Below are 21325 nucleotides of genomic sequence, written 5' to 3'. Positions count from 1 at the left end.
AAACTTTAGAAAATTACTGTTTTAAGTTGAGGGTTGAATTTAACATTTTTAAAATGGACTTAAATAAACAGAGCCCACAAACGCCAGAATACAGCGATGAGTTCAGATTGAATAACAGAAAGCATTTTACACATGAGCCTCTATTTTATTTTATTTAATCCTGGAGATCAAGAGAAGGTTTTGAGTAAGTTAAAGTTGTCGAGTATCAATCATTATTTTATTTATGAAGGAGAGACGGACGGAACCAACCACGTTCCCAATCCCAAGACAAATTTAATATAAACCAACCAAATCCCACAGAGATATGTGAGTTGAGAGAGTTAATCAGTTCTCCCAAGGCCACAAGAGCTTCCCATAAGGTGCGATAACTGTGAGATGCCCTCAGGCATGGTGATGGGCGGTCGTTCTAATAATTATAATTACAATTGTAATGGCGGCTTCTCCAACAGCTATATGCTTCTAAACCCAGAAGAGGTCAAGTTCTTGGATTTGTTCCGTCTCTTGTTTTCCAGCAACCTCAAAAAAAGGAGATTTGTAGATTCAAGTCACGCCAGAGAACATAATTTCTGGCACAGATTCTTCATCTTTCTCTCTATTGTCGTCCTAAAGCTCCTCCGTTTCTTTGACAAACCCCTTGCCTTGCTTGGCTTCTTCCTCGAGTCCTCTCTCAATTTTCTGTCCCTCAACGGCGGCTTTTCCGGCATTCTCCTCAACTTCTTCCGATGTAAGTTCTCCTCCCCCTTTTTCTTTCATAAATTTCATTTGGGGGCTGTTAAGTGCTATTTAGAAAACAATCTTACGAATTTGTGAAAATCTTTTGGGCATATATATAAATAAAGATCTCATCGGAATAAGTGGTCTACCAAGATCTTGCGCTGTGCTTAAAATTTGCATCCATTAAGGAAAAAGAATTAAATTAATAGACGAAGAAGATAAACTCAACAAGTAAGCGCAGGAGGGTTTGTTGAAATGTAAATGAAATATTAAATTTACCAAAGGTTGGAAACATCATTAAATTAGATTAAAAGTTTAGTTAATATGTCTAACTTTTGTGGTGTTCTCTGAGATTTAGAATACAACTGGATGAGTGAGTAGAATATCACTAAAGTTTCCTTGTATGAAGTTTTATCTATTCATTTTTGTGTTCTTCTTCATTTTATATATTTAAGAAATGGTTTCCAAATTTAAATCAAGTTTGTAAAACTAAGAGCGAATAACTTTGGAAATTGACAAAAGTCGCTCAATCTCGGCCAGAGATTTTCTAAAACCATTTTTCAAGCAAGAGATTTTCTAAAATATTAAAAATTTTCAAGCCACAGATTTTCTATAATATTAAAATTTTCCTAAATATTTTTTGTTTTGGGGAAAATTACACCAATTCTGCCATTTTCAAATCTTATTTAAAATAAAATATTCAAACCTTCCTTCCCAAATATTCCACCAAATCTTCACAAATTATTTAATTTTTTCACAAATTCGTAAGATTGAGCTTCCAATTTTTTTTTTTTAATCTTTTCAAAACAATTATTCAAATCTTAACTAAATTTTACCAATTTTCCAGGTAAATTCCAACTATTTCTTGTAAATTACCATTAAATTAAAAAAAAAAGAAAGAAAATGGTTATTAAGGATAATTTAAAGAAATAGTTGGAGAAATTGGCAAAAGAAATAGCAAAAATAAGTTAAGATTTGGTGCCAGAGAATCTCAATCTAATTATCCAAAAATGCATGTAGAAAACCCAAAGCACAGTCTCTCCACTGAAATTGACCGAACAAAAAAAAATTAAAATTACGAGTTTTTTGAGGGTGAGTGTTTTTTCTCAAAATTTTCCGAATAACATCTTAAAGCATATTTTCATTCGTAGAATTTGACAAGATTGACAATATGTTTACTTAGAAAATTTTGATAAAGAAAAGGTTCAAACACAATCTTAAATTTCAGAGTAACTGGAGAAATGAAAAACTTAATATATGCTTTTTTTCTGCTATTTGATAATACTGGGCGGGAGGTGAAATTCAACTTTCAAACCTCCAATTGTTTGCAATTCACCATGAACTACACACTAAAATGTTTTTTAAAAAAGAAAGAAGAAAGAAGAAAGAAGAAAGAAGATAGAAGAAAGATGAAAGATGGTGTTCTAATGCGATAGCCATACAGAGAATAATTATAAAATATTTTAAAGGAAAAAAATAATGTTAAGAGTATGGTGTCAATGATCCTCTTGATTCGCATTGACTTTGTTTCCAGCACTCTCTCCATTCTCTTACTTAATCTGACGCTGATTTCTAACATTTTTTTATTATTTTGAAAAACAACTTATCACTAATTATTTTATTGTTATTTTTTATGTGATGGACACATTATCCTCTCAATAAAACCTTTATCTAATATTTTATTTTTCAAATTTATTCTATTTCTAAGATCTAAACTTGCATTCATTTCTCTCTTCTTTTTAATTAACCCCTCTCTTCTTCTCTAAAGTTATTCTCTCAAATTATTCACACTCTACCTTTTATTTAAAAAAACACAAAAAGATAAAAGAAAAAAAAGTTGTACTCATAATTTTCTACTAAAAACTAAAAAACATGTTTAGTTAAATAAAAAACATAAAGAATTCAAACGCAAAGTTACCAAGGAGGGATATATATTAATGATAATATTTCCTTTATAGACGATGGATGTGTGTCTTTAGACTCATTTACTTGAAAACTTTCAACTCCTTACTGCTAACTAATTATGGTTGTGTTACTGTTGATGTAGTGAGGTTGAAGATACCGAACACCTCATCGGCGGAATACTTGTCAATGATTGGTCATTTGGATAGCAGAGTAACATTGGACAGAAGTATCAAACCTGGTGATGTCAATTACTTCGGCGCCCTTTGTATGATGGCTTCCAAACTTTCCTACGAGAATGAAGCTCACGTTGCACAAATTGTGAAGGATGTCTGGAAGGTCCTCCAATTTTTAATTTTCAATATTTAATATTCATAATTATTTACTCTTCTCACTTCAAACTACATCTATATTTTTCATTCATTAACTTTTCCATTCTTTTAAATATGCAGATGGAGTTCTTGGGATTTTTCAATTTTTGGAATGGTAATTTACAAAATATATATATATCTTCTCTTCCACCTTTTTTTTTGCTACTTAACCTATGACTTATGTAAGTGTAATTAATTAATTTTGTATCGTTTAATTACTAGACTATCAAGAAAAATGCTCAACACAAGCATTCATGATGCGTGACAGAAAAGATAATCACGACACCATCATTGTGTCCTTCAGAGGCACAGAGCCATTTAATGCTGATGATTGGAGTTCTGACTTTGACATCTCTTGGTACGAGATTGAAGGCATCGGAAAAATTCATGGGGGATTTATGAAAGCACTTGGCCTACAAAAGTGCGTAGGATGGCCCAAAGAAATGGAGCGAAAAGGTCATGAAAGACACCCTTTGGCTTACTACACCCTAAGAGAGAAGCTTAAAGAACTTATGAAAGAAAATGAGCGGACAAGATTTGTAGTGACAGGGCACAGCCTGGGCGGGGCTTTGGCCATTCTATTTCCTTCTATTTTGGTGTTCCATGAAGAAAAATTATTGCTGGAAAGATTAGAGGGAGTGTACACATTTGGACAACCTCGAGTTGGAGACCGCACGTTTGGGGAATTCATGGTGAAATCACTCGCGGAATACAAGATTCGTTACTACAGATTCGTTTATGGTTTCGACATGGTTCCCAGATTGCCCCTTGATGACAAGGCGTTGATGTTCAAACACTTTGGACCTTGTATTTATTTCGACTGGAACTATGTTGCACAGGTGAGTTGACATTAATTTAAACCTTTTTTCATAGTTAAATCAAACCATATATTTCAATAACTTAGTGGGTAATTAACCGTTTTGGATCGTCAGATTCTTGAAGAAGAGCCATTCAAGAACTATTTCTCGATAGTGGGAGCAATACTGATGAGAATACATGCGTGCTTGGAGATAGGAAGAAGCTTCACAATATCATGGAGAAGGGGAAAGGAGTATGAGGAAAAAGTGTTCTTGAGAATTGTGAGGTTGTTTGGATTGTTGTTGCCTGGAATTCCTGCTCACTGCCCTCAAGATTATGTTAATTCAACCCGCTTGGGTTCCACAACTCCCTTTCACACTGAGTATGATGTCAAAGTTGAGTAGCTTTTTTTTTTCTTTCTAAAAGGATACTATAATAATATACCTAGTGTACTTTGATGATATATTTTATAATGAATGTTTGTTAAAATGGACGAACATATATGTTTGAGTTCGACCATATCTATTTGTTGTTAATTGGTTTGTAATTAAATCGACATCTTTCTCTAGATTAACCGCTAATTTTTTTATCTTTCAATTTTAGATTTGAGAAAACAGAAACTTTACATAGGTACAACTATTAGGATAGCTCATAAGAACAATACTCAAGAACAACAAAAGAAAATACTAAAGATATAGAAATATATATTGTAATATCCAAACGAAGAAATTAAAAGTTACCATAGCCTTTTGAGATGATTGCTCTCCCCAGATCTCCAACAATTGCCCAGCAAGTACGACTGATAAAATATAACGGGGTGTGTAGTACATACTACTTTCTTTATTATTTAACAGTATCAATAAATTATATCTAACTTATTGTTTATTAATTGAGTGGAGCTCACAATTTTCCATACTATTGTGTAAGTATTATAAATTTTCTTCTGTGCATGCTATTTGTTGATATTAGCATAAAGGATTTTCCAAAATAATAATAATAATAATAATAATAAACGACTTTTTTAAATAGACTTCTAACACCCATAGCTTTACAATTTTCTATGGTTGTGTTTTACCATCTAATCTATTTTTACTTAACAAGATTAACTTGTTATCTAATCAAAGTTGACACATAATTTTGATGAGTTTTTTTTTTTTTGCAAAAGGGTCTAAATTTTGTAAATTAGATGGACTAGATCATTATTTGATAAAGTTTATAGACTAATAACAATTACAATTCGATACTACAAGGGCCGAAATAGTTTTAATTTCCAACTAAAGTTTAGAGATTGGATTAGTTGTTAATTTTATAAAAGTTGGGAAAAAGAAAGTGCCTTTGAACTTTTTTTCTTAGGAGGAAGTCATCAAAGGATACAAAGGAAAAAAAGAATATGGGTTGATAATTTAGAAGTACTAATAAAAATAAGTCGGACTAAACCATCGTATAAGTTGACTCATAAGTAAAAAAAACAGAAACACACCTAAAAATTAATCTTTTATAAGTTTTTACTTTGATCCGTCTCACTCACCTATATAAAAATAAATAAATGAGGTTGCCTATCAAATATCAACTAGGTTTGAGATTAGAGAAGTTAAGAAGGATCAAAGGAAAGGAGGCCAATTTATATTAATTATAGTTAATAATTTAGAAGGTGTACTCATTTATATTAATAGTTGTAGTAAATTATTCACAATAATATAACTAATAAATTTATGTCTAAATTCAATTAAATAAATTAGTAGGGCCATTGAGTTTTTAAATAATTACTGTGAAATTAATATTCAATTAGTTACCATCAATTAATAAATTCATATACATCAACTCAAAATATAACCAATAAATTGTATTCCGATGAAAATTTTAGGGAGAAGAAATATGTGCAAATAGAGAATAAAATATGGGATTTCTATAAACAGATCGATTCTATTTTAACGACACTTTTAAAATAGGCAAATCAAAATATATTTATTAAGCTCATTATTGCCCATAGGTTTGTTTTTGTGCAAAATGGAAAAGTGGAAACTGAACCCACCTATGGAAGGTGTAATAAGTAACGACAAATTTAAATGTTCTCACTATCCTAATAATATTATACATATTAGATATACTTGATATGATGCATTTTGATTAAAATACTTTATACAAATGTCAATTATGCACTCGATTAGGTCGGTGATAAACTCAATGCACTTGATTTGACATACTCGACAATGATGTATTTAATTGATAATAAGCTGGTGATAAATTTGTCAATCATTTATTGTTTATACTACTGATAAACAATTTATTTCAAAGCAATACATATGAGTCTATATAGTGCAAGAATAAATGGAAGCTATAAATAGAAGTGTGGACCTCCGATTATAAATTCAATAAAGAATCTTACATGTAACGGAACAGAAAAAGGACAATTAACCACATATAAAAGAAGGATAATAGATAAGAAGGTACCGTTGGAATTTTTAGTGATTGGATCATACCTAAATTACCATGAAAGTTGGTCATGGCAGAGGTGGGTAGACCTTCTCATCTGGGTTCTCTCCAATGTCTACATAGGTCGACCCCATGGTTACGTTGGTCTCATGTCCTTGATAGTGGACCTTCAAGAAAGTTAACCACATTATATATACGTATAATAATTTAACACACAAATCATGACAGAACATTTTAATATTTGAAGATAGATATGGAATTCCCCTTAAAGGATATTAGAAGAATGATGAGTGGTGGTGATGGGACTAAGTGCAACAAGGGATTCTCCAGCAGCTACATGCTTGTGAACCCCCAAGAAGCGAAGATCTTGGAACTTGGAGGCCTCCTGTTTTCAAAGAATCTAATCAAAAAATTAAAATTTGTAGATTCGAGTCACCCCAATGAATTCAATTTCTGGCATAGATTCTTCATCTTCCTATCCATCATCATCCTAAAGATCCTCCAAGTATTTTCCACTCCACTCGCATTTTTTGGCTTCTGCCTTGAGTTCTCCCTTAACCTTTTATCCGCAAACGAGGGCCTCTTTGTCATCTTTCTCAATATCTTACGACGTAATGCAACTCATCCAATCTCATCTCTCCCCTAGCGTCTATAGCATTTATCATTTAATTAGGGAATTATTATATTTTATATGCAGTGAAGTTGAAAATACCGGAGAGGTCATCAGCGGAGTACCGGTCGGTGATTGGTCATTTGGATGAAAGGATAACGTTAGACAAAAATATAAAGCCCGGAGATGTAAATTACTTCGGAGCTCTTTGCATGATGGCCTCTAAACTTGCTTATGAAAATCAGGCTCGCGTTCAATACATTGTCAATAACGTTTGGGAGGTACTCACTCATTCCATCCTCCACCACTTTTTGCTCAATAAAATAAAAAGAAGATCAAATTCATTCAGTTGATGCCAAATTTTGACTATCAGTTCACATGAATTTATAATTTAGAAAGAAAAGAAAGAAATCCAAAACAACAAAAAAAATAGTTTCAATAAGAGATTTATAGAACAAGGTAGAAGAAAAAAAAAAGTTACTATAGCAACCTTAAGATCTCATATCCATCTCATATTAAGATACAAATTATAATGATATCTATAGGAAGGATAAGATCTTATCTTACTTTTTATTTTGTTGATATTATTTTGCGTATTTCGTTCGAGTCCAAATTCACCCACAACACATGTATCTTAAAGAGAAATAATATAATACAGTAACATAATTGCCTTCTATTTTCTTCCAATTATGCAGATGAAGGTCTTGGGATTTTTCAACTTTTGGAATGGTGAGTAACACGTATTCCTTTTCAACTAACTTGCCACCTCAAATCTAAATATCACATGATTTCTTTCACTTGAAAAATTCTTACTGCAACAATGAAAGAAAACGTATTTGAAGAAAGAAAAAACGGGAATTTACTCCAAGATGTGAAAATACACATATCTAAGTTTAGTTTTCCATTACACCAGTTTCTCTACTCAAAATACAAAGATGAAATTTTACTAGATTTTAGTAGATATGGAATTTTTTAATTTGGATGATTTAAAATGGAAGTTGTCGACTATTTTTGTAATAGTACTGCTTGGAGCGAGCTCGAGGGTCAAATAATGTAAATTAGATTATTGGAAATCATGATCATGTTTGTGATAAATGTTCAAATGGGTGTTAGATGAATGAGATTGTGAAATGTAAAAATGCTAGAAAAGAGGGTTTGGATTGAAAAGGACGGAAATGGAATGGATTGGAACGATAAGGACTACTAACCCGGGGCCAAAGCCTGTAAATGTTTAATGATCTTTTTCTTAATATAACAAGTGACGGTTAATCTGACCTTTTGCTTAATTGTATCTGCTAGAATATGAAGAAAAATGCTCAACACAAGCCTTCACGATGCGTGATACGAAAGTTGGTCATCATGATACCATCGTCGTCTCCTTTAGAGGCACAGAACCATTCAATGCTGATGACTGGTGCTCTGATTTTGACATCTCTTGGTACGAGATGAAAGGCATCGGAAAAGTTCATGGAGGATTTATGAAAGCACTTGGCTTGCAAAAATCCATTGGATGGCCCAAAAAAATAGACCGACAAGATCAAGAAAGATCACGTCCTTTGGCATATTACACCCTCAGAAAAAGGCTTAAAAACCTTATGAAAGAAGATGAGATGGCAAAGTTCGTAGTGACTGGGCACAGCTTGGGCGGGGCTTTGGCCATCTTGTTTCCTTTTATTTTGGCATTTCACGACGAAAAACTACTACTCGAGAGATTAGAAGGAGTGTACACATTCGGACAACCAAGGGTTGGTGACCACAAATTCGGAGAGTTTATGTCAAAAACATTCTCACATTACAAGATTCGTTACTACAGATTCGTTTATGGTTTCGACATGGTTCCTAGACTGCCCCTTGACGACAAAGCCTTGATGTTCAAACACTTTGGGCCCTGTATTTATTTCGATCGGAACTATGTTGCAAAGGTAAGTTGAGATTAATTTTGTTTATGGTGTAACTGTTTTATGTTATTGATTTAATGGCAATTACGTTTCTCGGGTTCGTAGATTCTTGAAGAAGAGCCATTCAAAAACTATTTCTCGTTTCTGGGAGAAGTAGCGATGAGAATACAAGCATGTTTGGAGATAGTGAGAAGCTTCACAATTGGATGGAGAAGGGGAAAGGAGTATGAAGAAAGAGTGCTTTTAAGAATTATGAGGTTGTTCGGACTGTTATTGCCAGGAATTCCTGCTCACTGTCCTCAAGATTATGTTAATTCAACTCGTTTGGGTTCCACACACGTCTTCTTTTCTCTGCCTAAAACAGAGTATGATGTCAAGATTAAGTAGTACAGTTCATTTTTTTTCCTTCATTTAAAAGGAAAAGGAGAGAATAAAAGTAATATGAGTTGTGTTATAAGCCTTAGTTGGGCATTATTGTTATAATTACTTGTAACTGTGTTTTTAGAAAATATATGCGGATGTAATAAGAAGCAGCACGTTAATAATGTTAGTTACTATACTATGTTGTATTTGGTAAAAAAAAAAAAAAACTAAACTGAGAGCTCTCAAATTGAGGGAAGAAGATGATGAAAAAGCTCGGACAGATCAAACCTACAAAACTTAAAACGCAATTAAAATTAAAATTTCAAATTCTAAATATAGACACACATTTTCGAGAGATTCCAAATTAAAACAGCTCCACCTTATCACTGACACTCTATTCATTGTTTCTAGTTTCTTTAAACTTTCTTCAAATTCTAAGTTGTTACGTAACACATAAATAGCTTTTTATAAATAAAGCCCTGTTTTATAGAAGCATTTATTGGTCCAGAAAATTTACTTACTGTTTTGAAAGCCACCAAGGAAAGAATGAAAATAAAGAATGATTTTGGGTTCATCCTTAAAAAGTTGAGAAATAATTTATTTATAATTTGAAGATCTTCAATTGGGAAGCACATCTCCATCAAAAATGAAGAATTACAACTAATTTTTAAGTGATTTTTATTATAAGAAAGTTTATTTTTAAAACCGATTTACAAGTAAAAAGTTTTAATTATAAGAAAGTTTATTTTTAAAATGGATTTACAACTAAAAAGTTTCGCATATCTATTTTATAAAAAGCGTAAGATTTTCACAACCACAAATCACTATCCATGAGTGAGTGAGAAAGGAATAGTTAAAGGTTTATTTAGAATAAAAAAAAGATTTATAAAATAATTAAGCTAATGAGGTGTAGGACCCTCATAAAATTTTATATATACAGAAAGAAAAACATTGTTAACTACATTTAATCTCTAAATTAAAAGAGATAATTACGGAGAACTACCAAGTAAAATGGGTATTAATGATGGTTGTGAGTGCAACAAGAGCTTCTCCAGCAGCTACATGCTTGTGAAGCCACAAGAAGCGAAGATCTTGGACTTGGGTCGCCTCCTGTTTTCAAAGAACGTCAAGAAAAGGAAATTTGTAGATTCTAGTCACCCCAATGAATTCAATTTCTGGCACAGATTCTTCATCTCTCTCTCCATCATCGTTCTAAAGTTTCTCCAACTGTTTGCCACTCCACTTGCTTTGCTTGGTTTCTGCCTCGAGTTCATCCTAAACTTTTTGTCATCCAACGATGGCTTCTTCGGCATCCTCCTCAATGTCTTACGATGTAACGCGCGCAACTCACATCTGTTATAGCATTTTTATGAAATTAATAAATTAATTATGCCTATATATGTATATATATATGCAGTGAAGTTGAAATTACCGGAGAGCTCATCAGCGGAGTACCAGTCGGTGATTGGTCATTTGGATGGAAGGATAATGTTAGACAAAAATATAAAGCCCGGAGATGTCAATTACTTCGGAGCTCTTTGCATGATGGCTTCTAAACTTGCTTATGAGAATCAGGCTCGCGTTCAACATATTGTCAATAACGTTTGGGAGGTAACTCCATCCTCCCATATATCCCCGGCCCCCTCACCCAACTTAATCACTTCTAATAACAATTTTAATTATAATGGTTAACAACTGATCCGATTATTACTATCATTCCCAAATTCTTATCAATGTTAATGCCCTTCTTGTATACTTTGTAAAATATATTTTTGAAAATTGAAATGCTTGCCAATATATTTACGTGTTTGAGAAATTCTATTGTTGATAGACTCTCTTATCATTAATTATTCATCACTAGTAGACCATACAAGTCTATTATGGATTATTGTTATAGTATTTGTAATTTCTTTTTAAAATGTTGTTCACTTATTATTATCCATAAAATTACTATCTAGTTACAAATTTTTAAAATTATTTTTACGAAAATGACAAAAATCAAACCTATTCCATGAAGTAAAAATTAAAGTACAAATACATTTACTAACTTACTTATATATATTCGATACACCACTCATATACATTTTACCCACTAAAAAAGTGTAATATGTGCGAAATAAAAAAAAAAGTAACGTGACAGACTTTAAATATAAAGTCCTTAATTTGTCATCTACCATAAATTTTCCATTTTAAATAGAAATGCTTCTTTTGGATTAAAAAGAAGAAGAAGAAAAGTATTTTAAAAAAATTAAAAAAGGATTAGTGGAGTTGAGTATTTTTCTTCAATAATAATACATGCATGCTATTTTTCCCTAATTAAGATTATTGTCTAATATATACATATATATTTTTTTCAATTATGCAGATGGAATTCTTGGGATTTTTCAACTTTTGGAATGGTGAGTAGTCACGTATTCCTTTTCCTCTTTGCTACCTCAGTCTAAATGCATGCATATATGAATCACTTTTTTGTCACTCTCTTTTTTTGAAAAATACACTCTTCTTTCACAATAATGAACAAAACATGTTTGAAATTAAAAACTAAACAAAAACAAAAAGACAAAAGATTGAAAGATTACAAAACGGTATAGGACCTACCAGATAGAAACTTCAAGTTGTGAAAAATATACATATCTAACCTACTAATTAAACACAACATTTTCTTAATTTACTCTCGAACAACAGAATACAAAGATAAAATTTAACTAAATTCAGTAAACAAGTTAAAGACATTTTTAATTGAGATGACTTAAAATAATATTCTTGATGGCCATTACTTTAAATTTCGAACACCTTGGGATTTTTATATATTCTTCTTATATATAATATTTAAAATAATCAACATCTCTTGATGACTTTTTAATTTTTATTGTATATATATGCTAGAATACGAAGAAAAAGGCTCAACACAAGTCTTCATGATGCGGGATACAAAAGTTGATCAGCACGATACTATCATCGTCTCCTTTAGAGGTACAGAGCCATTCAGTGCCGATGATTGGTGCTCTGATTTTGACATCTCCTGGTACGAGATCAAAGGCATCGGAAGAATTCATGGAGGATTTATGAAAGCACTCGGCTTACAAAAGTCCACTGGATGGCCCAAAAAAATAGACCGACAAGATCAAGAAAGACATCCTTTGGCCTATTACACCCTCAGAAAAAGGCTTAAAAAACTTATGAAAGAAAATGAGGGTGCAAGGTTTGTGGTCACTGGGCACAGCCTAGGTGGGGCTTTGGCTATATTATTTCCTTTTATTTTGGCATTTCATGACCAACAGTTACTGCTCGAAAGATTAGAAGGAGTGTACACATTCGGACAACCTCGGGTTGGAGACTGCAAATTAGGAGAGTTTATGTTGAAAACATTCTCGCATTACAATATTCGTTACTACAGATTCGTCTATGGTTTCGATATGGTCCCTAGACTACCCCTTGACGACAAGGCCTTGATGTTCAAACACTTTGGATCCTGTATTTATTTCGACCGAAACTATGTTCCAAAGGTTAAGTTTGACATATGCATTATTTTGTGTCTTGTGATCGTGTAACTGTACTTTTATGTTAATGATTTGATTAATGGTATTTATGTTGTTGGGGTCGACAGGTTCTTGAAGAAGAGCCATTCAAGAACTATTTCTCGATCTTGGGAGAAGTGGTGATGAGAATACAAGCATGTTTTGAAATAGTGAGAAGCTTCACGATTGGACGGAGAAGGGGAAAGGAGTATGAGGAAAGAGTGCTTTTGAGAATTGTGAGGTTGTTCGGACTACTATTGCCTGGAATTCCTGCTCATTGTCCTCAAGATTATATAAATTCCACTCGCTTGGGTTCTCTGAACAATGTCATTTCTTTTTCCAAGACCGAGTATGATGTCAAGATTCAGTAGTAATTATTTTTTCTTTTTCTTTTTATAATAAAAGTAATAACTCTTGTGTTATAAGATAGAAGATGGGAGATTCTTCGTAGTTATTATTAAAAATATATCTTTTTACCATAATCGTTGTTCTAGAAAATTCAGCTCCAATGTAAAATAAATTAGGTTTTAATAAAGTTTAGATGTAAATAAGTTTTTCTGAAATAAATAATAAAATTATTCTACTTTAGATATAATAACTAAAGTAGACCTATTGTTAATTTTTTCACAAAAATCATTATGACATAATTTTACAAGAATAGTTGCATTATTCTAAAATTGTGATAATTTATAAGAATTTTTTTTGGTTACGTGAGAAATATATTTAAATATATAAATATATCTTAATTTTGAAAAATAAAAGAGAAAATTGAAAAGTATATTCAAAAGCCACTTATGATCCTATCATAATCTTGAAAGCTAGTACAACTATTTTTAAAATTGTATGAAATGGATATATTATTTAAAACTTATTTGAATAATATTTAATAACAATAAATTCTACCAAATATTTAAAAAAACCATTTTGGCATTTTCAAGCAATTAACTTCTAGCTATTTGGAAATCAACTGGTACATAGTAGATATATGTGTATGTTAGAGAGTCGTAAAGGATCTTTCAAGGAAGAGGTGTCTGATGTGACAAAAGTAAAATTTGCTAATTGATGGTGGAACAAATATACTGCATATTTGGGATGCATAAAATTGTTAAAATTGCCACATGTATGTTAAATGATTGATGGTGGAATAAATATAGTGCATATTTGGAAGGTATAAAATTGCTAAAAATGTCAACCAAAATTATTGATGGTGAAACAAATATTGATCAAATTACATACCGTGTAGATATAATGCATTCTAAGAAAAATATATCTTAATTTTGAAAATTAAAATTGAAAATAAAAAATTATAACTTTTTAAAAAAACAACATGAATATATGTGTATATTTAAAATTGTATGGAATGAATCTATTATTTAAAACTTATTTCCATAATATTCAATAACAATAAATAACATTTCAAAATACGATATAATAGCTTTTGACTATTTGAAAATAACTCCAAACCATAGGTCGTAAAGTCATAGTATGATAGGACAAAAATTAATCTTAGATTTGTAAAGTCATTTTATTAGCTTATTTGGTTGAGTTTGTGGTTTTTGTTGATATTTACAACCCTTCACCTTAGTTCGAGTTTTGGTGGTTAATATTCTGTTATGCTTAGTATAGATTTGAGGAATTTTTTTATAGTTTAAAAAGTTTATTGTGAATTAAAGTTGGTTGGTTTTGGGTTACTTGGATAATCCATTAATTTTGGTTTGTGGAAGTTGGTGATGATTGTAGATTTTGTTCGAATTTTTTATTTAAGTTTTGGAATCAATTACATAAGTTCTAGTTGTGATTTTGGTTGCTGATTTTCGTGGTTGTTGTTTATGTATTGGTGTTAGCTGAGGTAAGTGACCTTACTATTTGGGCCACGCGAAAATCAAATGGCATGAACATGTTCAACTATTGTTGTGTGTTTATGGATTATAGTATATTGGTTTATGGTATTTGACTGGTTTTAGTATGACACTGAGTTAAAGGTTGTAAGTGGATTTAACATGAAATTGAATTGAAATTTATAGTTGGTTAATTGGTTGAAATGATGTGACCAAGTTGTTGTGTTCCGTATTCTATCCTATTGGGTTCGCGTTTCCTTTGTGGTTCACTGGTTTGTGTTCTCTTCTTGGTTACCGATATAGGATATAGGTGCTTAGCTAACTCTACTAGTATGAGTTTAGTTGCAAGAAGGGTTCATAGACTAGGCTAGCCATGGGGTGAGAGTTATTTAACTATTTAATACTTATTTATTAATTTATTCTTACAAAACTTTTATGAAAATTGAGTATTTTAGTTGTTGCATCACTAGTCACTTACATGAAAAAAAATTAAATTTTTTGGGATGTATGCGGCATATTTGGAAGAAGAATGAGAATGTTAAACTCATTTTATAATGTCTCCTTTGGATCACACGTTGGTCTTTGTTATATATTTGCTTCATTTTTTTTCATTTCAGCCCAATATAGATAATTAAAGGTTTTCTCGATTTATAGGTATAGAAAAATTGATTTAAATTAGTTTCAATCAAAGATTTTAGTAGAATATTAGTTTGAAATTTGAATTTATCATATTTTAAGATTATGTAAAAGTAAAATGATAATGTAAGTTGATTCATTTCTTAATATTAATTAGCTTCATAGTTTGTAGATAGAAAACTTCAACAATGATTAATGGCGGATGGTCCACCAAAGATACCAAAAACAGAATAGTAAGCAATAATGACGAAGCCATAACTATAAAAAGGGATATATCAATCCCTATGATATGTCATATATATATATAAACAACTAAGCAAAGATTATCGTTTTCCTTTATTTTATTTTGGATAAATAAATAAATAATAATAATAATAAAAAACCTTATCTTCAAGATAATCTTATGATTGAATTATATTATTAAAGTCGTGTGGATCCCAACTCAAAGATATAAAACTAAAAAAATATGTGTTTTAGAGATCCAAATCAAATTTCTCCGACTTACATTTATACAATGTTATTTAGCTTAAAATTAAAATATAATAAACAATCAACTAGACGCTATAGTTTTTAATAATCAAGTCAGCTAATTATATATACGAACGTGGATGATTATTTGTAGATTATTTGAAATGTAATTCTTTTTTCTTTTATGATGTATGAACCAAAAATTTTATCTACATTTCATACCTTTGGAAGATCAAATAAGATCTTATTGAGTCATGCTAAATTGTAGACACTTTAATTATATGCTAAATTACGTTTTTAGGCCTAGTGGTTTAGCCAGATGGAAAGGACCAATGATCCAATGCACCAATGTCCATATTGTCTATTGCCAAATTTTTGTCTCTTTCTTTTGATTTTCTTACATCAACCCATTGATTTTATGACAAATAAATGAGAGGGATGAGACTTAGTTTGTTAGTTTGTTAAGTCTACAACAGGCTAATGGGATGTTTGGATAATTTAGGAGAGTTGGATTGGGTGGCCAATAATTTGAGAGGTTTATTGTAGATTTCTATTACTTCTCTATAATTATTATCAATTCAACTCCGAGACGAGTGATTCATTTGTATGGCATGTCTCAGCCATGGCTGGACAGTAACCCATTTTCTACAATCTGATATCACATTGGGTGGCAATTCAAAACATGAGGTACATCAATATTTAACAGCCATAATCCAGCCACTATTATTTCTTCTAGAACAAGTGCTACAATGACGCAGAACTGGCCAAACTAAGCTACTGTAAATTTCTAAGACGAAACCATCGGATGCTACCCTGAGAAATCAGGAAGCATGGCAGATGAACCAACGCTTGAGAGAACCAATCCACACGTGCTTGTGAAATGGGAGAAAGTTGTTAGTGTTACGAACTCTCTGGTTTCGATCGCCTGCAGGTGAGCTCCTCATTTTGTGTGCTTTCATCTGTGCTTTCCTCAGCTTCTTCAATATCTTATCCATTGATGACGATCTTGCTCTTTCAAGTTTCATCTGAATCAACAAGCCTCATCATCAGTGAACCACATAGCTTCTTCTAGTTCTAGTACATTCCCAATCTAATTTGACCAAGACCAGCATCCATGACAACACTATTGTTTTGAATTCAAATGCAATGTTGGGGGAAAAAAATCCACCAATAGAGGAAGCAACTTCTTATAACATTCTAGCATTTCTCTATGTTTTCTCTCCATGTTTTCCCAATAAAACAGAGTGAAAGTTGCACATGAGCTAAAAGCAGGCCTAACCTCGAGTTTGCGAATTGCAGCTTCAGCTTTCGCCTTCTGCAAATTCTCCCATGCCATTATCTTGGCCTCTTCTCTCTGCAACCTAAACATTACAATTAGAGTTGTGGAAACTTTTTTTTACTCTGTCAAGAGATTGTATGATAGATAAGACTGGATTTTGTTGTCAGACAGAATTATTTCCTAAGCAAAAAACCCAGGCATTCCAGTTCAAGGATGTTCGGTAGATAACTGATTTTACAAGTCATAGGAAGCTTAAATTCTTTTAGGTATGCAGATACAATCTAAAAAGGAAGAGAGATCAAGATCAAGCAAAGTTGGAAGTATGAACCCTGTGATTGGCATTGATTTATAATATGCTAGAGAGAACTAAAGTAAAAGATTGTATGTTCGTTTGTTTTTGTATTCATGTACTTAGTTGAGTTAGATTGAAAGCTTCAGTTCTATCGAATTGAATCCTGAACTTGAATTATTGGTGAAATCAATTTCTTCTTTCAAAACCAACTTAGAAAAGTGCTAATAGATAAACTAAGCAATAAAAATCACTTAAAATCCAACCAACAGAACAACTAAGCCCAAGTATAGAATGGCTAAATCCAACAACAAAAACAACCATCCTTAGTCTGGGAATTAAACAAATAACAACTGGCTCAAACACCAAAACACTCGAAAAAACAAGCAAGATAAATGAGCAACACAACTACAAAACTAGTATTCAAAAAGGTAGACCACACTTGTATGCAAAAATCCCTATGAACCAATGCCAACTCAGATAATGAAGAGTATTAATTTTACCATTTAGTTAAGTTCAAGAACAACCCAACGAAATTAAAACTTCAAAGTTAAATTCTATGCATTGAAATAAGAACAAAAGAACACATACTTGGAAACCTGAATAGCTGCCTCTGCAATATCCAGAGTCGAAGCTCCAGCTTCCACAACGTTTTCATCCAAGTTTCCATGGTGTGGAAAGTTTTCCTCGTTCAATCTGAGTTTATGTCCTTTGGATCTCTGCATCATAGCACCCTTATCTACCTCAACATCTCTCACCTCTTGTTTAGAAAAATGGTCGCTCTCTTTTCCAACCATAGATTGATGTGTTGAAGGAGGGGATGAAGAAGAAATCGAACCATTCCCTTGAGGAGATGAAGGAGTGAAATCTTCACTGCTCATTTGGGTTGCCATATTTCTTTGTGAAACAACAGTTGAATCCATTGTCTCTTCGGAACAACCAAGTTTTTCATCTGTAGATATGATACAAGTGTCACAAAGAACATCTTGAGAACCAACAATTTCTAACCATCTTCAATATCCCAACAAAATAGATCTCCAATGTTCAGCTCTTTCAGAATGAAGATGAAGAGACAGCTCAATTCCAACCTAACAATCTAATATTAATGTGATACAAGCAAATATGAAAGCTAGAGAGACTTGATTTTCAACTCAATTACTGTCGCATAGAAACTATACTGTACTTTAATTAACATAAACAATTAATGCAAATAGCCAACATGAGCATCATTTAATACTAAGACGATAGACTTCCAATGCAGCCAAAAGCTAAACAGATTGCTTCAAAACTACCCGGAAATAAAGGGATACCTTGGAAGCTCGGCAGCGGCGACTCGCTTAGTATATTTGACCATCTGGGTGCTGATACTAATCGTTGAATGGTGTACTCTGGGTAAGATTGTCCCCTTTCAATGGTTCCGCCATAGCAGATGGAAACCCCATCAGCCACTAATACTCCAGTGGAAAGAGCAGAGCCTAATTTGGTGGCGGCGAAACCCCCATTCTCGGGCGTTGGAATTGCAGGTGAATAATTGGAGTAAGTAGAAACTCCAGGCGACCCAATGGGGCCACTTTTAGACTTGGGTCTTCTCTGTAGGTGAGACTGCAAACTTCTGCTGAACCCATTGCCCATAACTGGGCTACTAATCCATCGCTCAGCATCCTCCCATTTGGAGGGCAATGTCCTACCGTAAAAAGGCGTCAAGGCAGCGACAGAAGCATTTCTCCGCCGAGAGTTACTATTAGGCTGAGGTATTCTCTCAGAGCTGCAACCCCTTTGGTTCATGACATTGATTTCCCAGTAATTTGGGACTCCAGGGCTTGGAAACGCACTGAAATTGTGGGAAGAACTGCAACTTCTTTCCTTCATTATGAACAGTACGACACAGTAAGAGTAAGAAAGGTGTTTTGATTTTGCTTTTTGCCTACGTCCCTATCCAGAGAATTTTGCTTTTGACACTGTTCTTCCGTCCATTTTTGTCCAATACAGCTATGATCGGTGAGAGTGATTGGAAACTTATTTTTCTTTTTTACAATTTATTTCCTTTTGACGGGAGGCTAGGTAGAAGGTACAGCAGCGTGGGAGCATAGCTATAGCTTTGTTTCCATTTGGTTAGCTTACTAAAAAATGGAGTGTATTAGAGGATTTGGAATAAAGGGTCAACAAAGAAGGACAGGGCCAAATTGAGAATCACATCAGATTTTATTATAAATGAGAATGTATGTAAGTCGACGAATTACGCAGTGAAGATGATGGGAATCTTGAAAAGCACTTCAACCAATGTGGAGATTATTTATTTTTTGAATTCTTATGTCGTTCGTCTTTTGGCTGACGGAAGGGATTGATGGATTGATGGATAGATGGTCTTTCTTTCTTTCTAGGCTTTAGGTAAGTTTTAAGACATGGGTTGATGATTTCTAATGTTCAGTTTCAATCAACTATTTGTTTGGTAGCAATTTTGTGTTATTTTATGATTTTAAGAAGATAAAGTAGATTGTGGTACCTTTTTGTTTCCTTCTGCTTTTACTTTTTTGGAGGTGTTTGTCACAAATAACCTACAAATTTATTTTGGCATCCCTCCTTAACTTAACTCTAATTATTAATTAAATTTTGCATAAATATTTGAAGTTTGTTTTCCGAAGAATTGTTCTTATTTTATGTCCTTTAGTTTATTATTTTGTCATCAATTTTAACACTAATATATCAATTCTATTTTATTTATTTTTCATTATACTCAACCTTTTGATGCTTTGTTTCAAAATCTAGTTTGAAAATAAAAATAAAAACAAATGGTGGTAGTTTGGGAGACAGTTAATTATATTTATGTGTTTGGTATAAAAAATTTAAAGATTTCAATAATGAGTTGTGAGTTTCTTTTTTCTTTTTTTTTTTTGAAGTGTAAGGACTAAAATAGATGTTTGTGATTTGTGGTTGAAAAATAACAAAGTAAGTACTGGCCTTGTTGTTTTTCCCATTTCTCCTCTAGCTTTCACTCACTTTCTCACCCTCATTCTGCATGAAGTGGTTTTTTTCTTTTCTGGGATGACCTTAACTACTTTTAATGGTTAATCTCTTTCGTCACCCTGAACTTCCTCTACAATAAATATGGGATACCATTACACTACAAATGACTTTTCTCAAAATGTCATATAAAAACCTTCTAATCTTTAGGTGCGCACATGGTCTTTTGTATTCTATCTTGGTAATAGAGAAATATATAGATAGGTTAACTAGTATATTCTATTTTAATATTTGTTTAGTTGTTAATTTAGATTAATTAATATTTCAAGATTGAATAACTATTTATCTTATTTTCTTCTTCTCCCTTTGTGGATGTAGCAACGCATTATTACTTATCTGGAAAAATTTTTGAAAATTTTCTGTCTTACAAGAAGTGTAAGAAATGGAGAGAATACACCTATATATAGAGTGTTGTGGAGACATTCTTCTCTTTAATTTCATTCATACTAAAATCATGATGAATAATTAACATGTATTTAATTAGTACATTTTGAGTATAGTATGATAAAATGTGTACTGCATGAAGTAATCAAGGACGACCAATAATCATGTTGTTATTGTTCAGAAAATAGTATGAAGTTTGGATATATCAATTTTCCAAATGTTGTTTTAGGATCAGAGGCCACTATCATTTTATTTTATTATATTAATAAATTGTTAGGTGTTGAAAGTTGTGGAGAGGGGTAATGTACAAATGGTTAGAACTAAGTCAATTTAGAAGGTGGTTCTAAGTTCTGGTTCTGGGTAAAGGAAAAAGACAACAATGGGTCATTGAACTTTGGATAAAGTGGAAGATCCCAATTGATACAAATAATAAAGATTTTTGTTTTTTGTTTTCTGCCTCTGGTAAATGCTTTCGGTGCAAATAATATAAATAAAATCAATTATTAAACACAAGTGAAAGAACCTTCAAATATGGCTTTGGAATTTGGATTGCTTCCTTCACATGCCTTTGCTCCTTTCTTCCACAATATGCCTTGCAGTTGCACTGCATTACTCGAGGACACTATTCTTTTTTTCTTTTTCCCTTTTGTTTTTATCAAACCTTACAAACTACACATTTTTAGTTCATTTTAATTGTGATTAAATAGTCGCTACAATTTTTATATTTTTGTTTCTACTTCTCTTAGTCTTACACAGTTCACAGATTCTGTTTTTTTTCTTTATTACTGTTGTTTTTTTGTACA

At 32.2% G+C, this 21325-nt stretch overlaps 4 protein-coding genes and 1 long non-coding RNA gene across 5 annotated transcripts; 3 read left to right on the top strand and 2 right to left on the bottom strand.

Moving 5' to 3' along the window:
* The first annotated feature begins 161 nt into the window (after positions 1-161).
* Positions 162-4374, top strand: LOC101215448. Its single transcript, XM_004141863.3, has 5 exons — positions 162-724; positions 2762-2955; positions 3069-3102; positions 3210-3826; positions 3920-4374. Exons 1-5 carry the CDS (start codon positions 376-378, stop codon positions 4187-4189), a joined length of 1464 nt encoding a protein of 487 aa, XP_004141911.1. The 5' UTR covers positions 162-375; the 3' UTR covers positions 4190-4374.
* A 2055-nt stretch (positions 4375-6429) lies between these two features.
* LOC101217832 lies at positions 6430-9285 on the top strand. The gene is made up of 5 exons (XM_011659561.2): positions 6430-6829; positions 6916-7109; positions 7524-7557; positions 8128-8750; positions 8832-9285. Exons 1-5 carry the CDS (start codon positions 6472-6474, stop codon positions 9111-9113), a joined length of 1491 nt encoding a protein of 496 aa, XP_011657863.2. The 5' UTR covers positions 6430-6471; the 3' UTR covers positions 9114-9285.
* Positions 9286-9971: 686 nt separating this feature from the next.
* LOC105435903 lies at positions 9972-10906 on the bottom strand. Its single transcript, XR_969866.2, has 2 exons — positions 10522-10906; positions 9972-10442 (listed from the first exon to the last, which is right to left on the bottom strand). It is a non-coding gene; the product is annotated as an uncharacterized LOC105435903 (long non-coding RNA).
* LOC101215678 lies at positions 10050-13089 on the top strand. Its single transcript, XM_011659562.2, has 5 exons — positions 10050-10422; positions 10507-10700; positions 11455-11488; positions 11976-12595; positions 12697-13089. The coding sequence occupies exons 1-5, from the start codon at positions 10101-10103 to the stop codon at positions 12976-12978; spliced, it is 1452 nt and encodes a 483-aa protein (XP_011657864.1). The 5' UTR covers positions 10050-10100; the 3' UTR covers positions 12979-13089.
* A 2987-nt stretch (positions 13090-16076) lies between these two features.
* LOC101216077 lies at positions 16077-19290 on the bottom strand. Its single transcript, XM_004141865.3, has 4 exons — positions 18428-19290; positions 17709-18069; positions 16829-16910; positions 16077-16574 (listed from the first exon to the last, which is right to left on the bottom strand). Exons 1-4 carry the CDS (start codon positions 18984-18986, stop codon positions 16371-16373), a joined length of 1206 nt encoding a protein of 401 aa, XP_004141913.1. The 5' UTR covers positions 18987-19290; the 3' UTR covers positions 16077-16370.
* Between the last annotated feature and the right edge of the window lie 2035 nt (positions 19291-21325).

Source organism: Cucumis sativus, chromosome 6, assembly GCF_000004075.3.
Source record: "Cucumis sativus cultivar 9930 chromosome 6, Cucumber_9930_V3, whole genome shotgun sequence".
In the NCBI taxonomy this organism is placed as follows: Eukaryota; Viridiplantae; Streptophyta; class Magnoliopsida; order Cucurbitales; family Cucurbitaceae; genus Cucumis; species Cucumis sativus.
The sequence above is the reverse complement of the archived record's forward strand: the minus strand, read 5'-3'. Positions and strand labels throughout refer to the sequence as shown.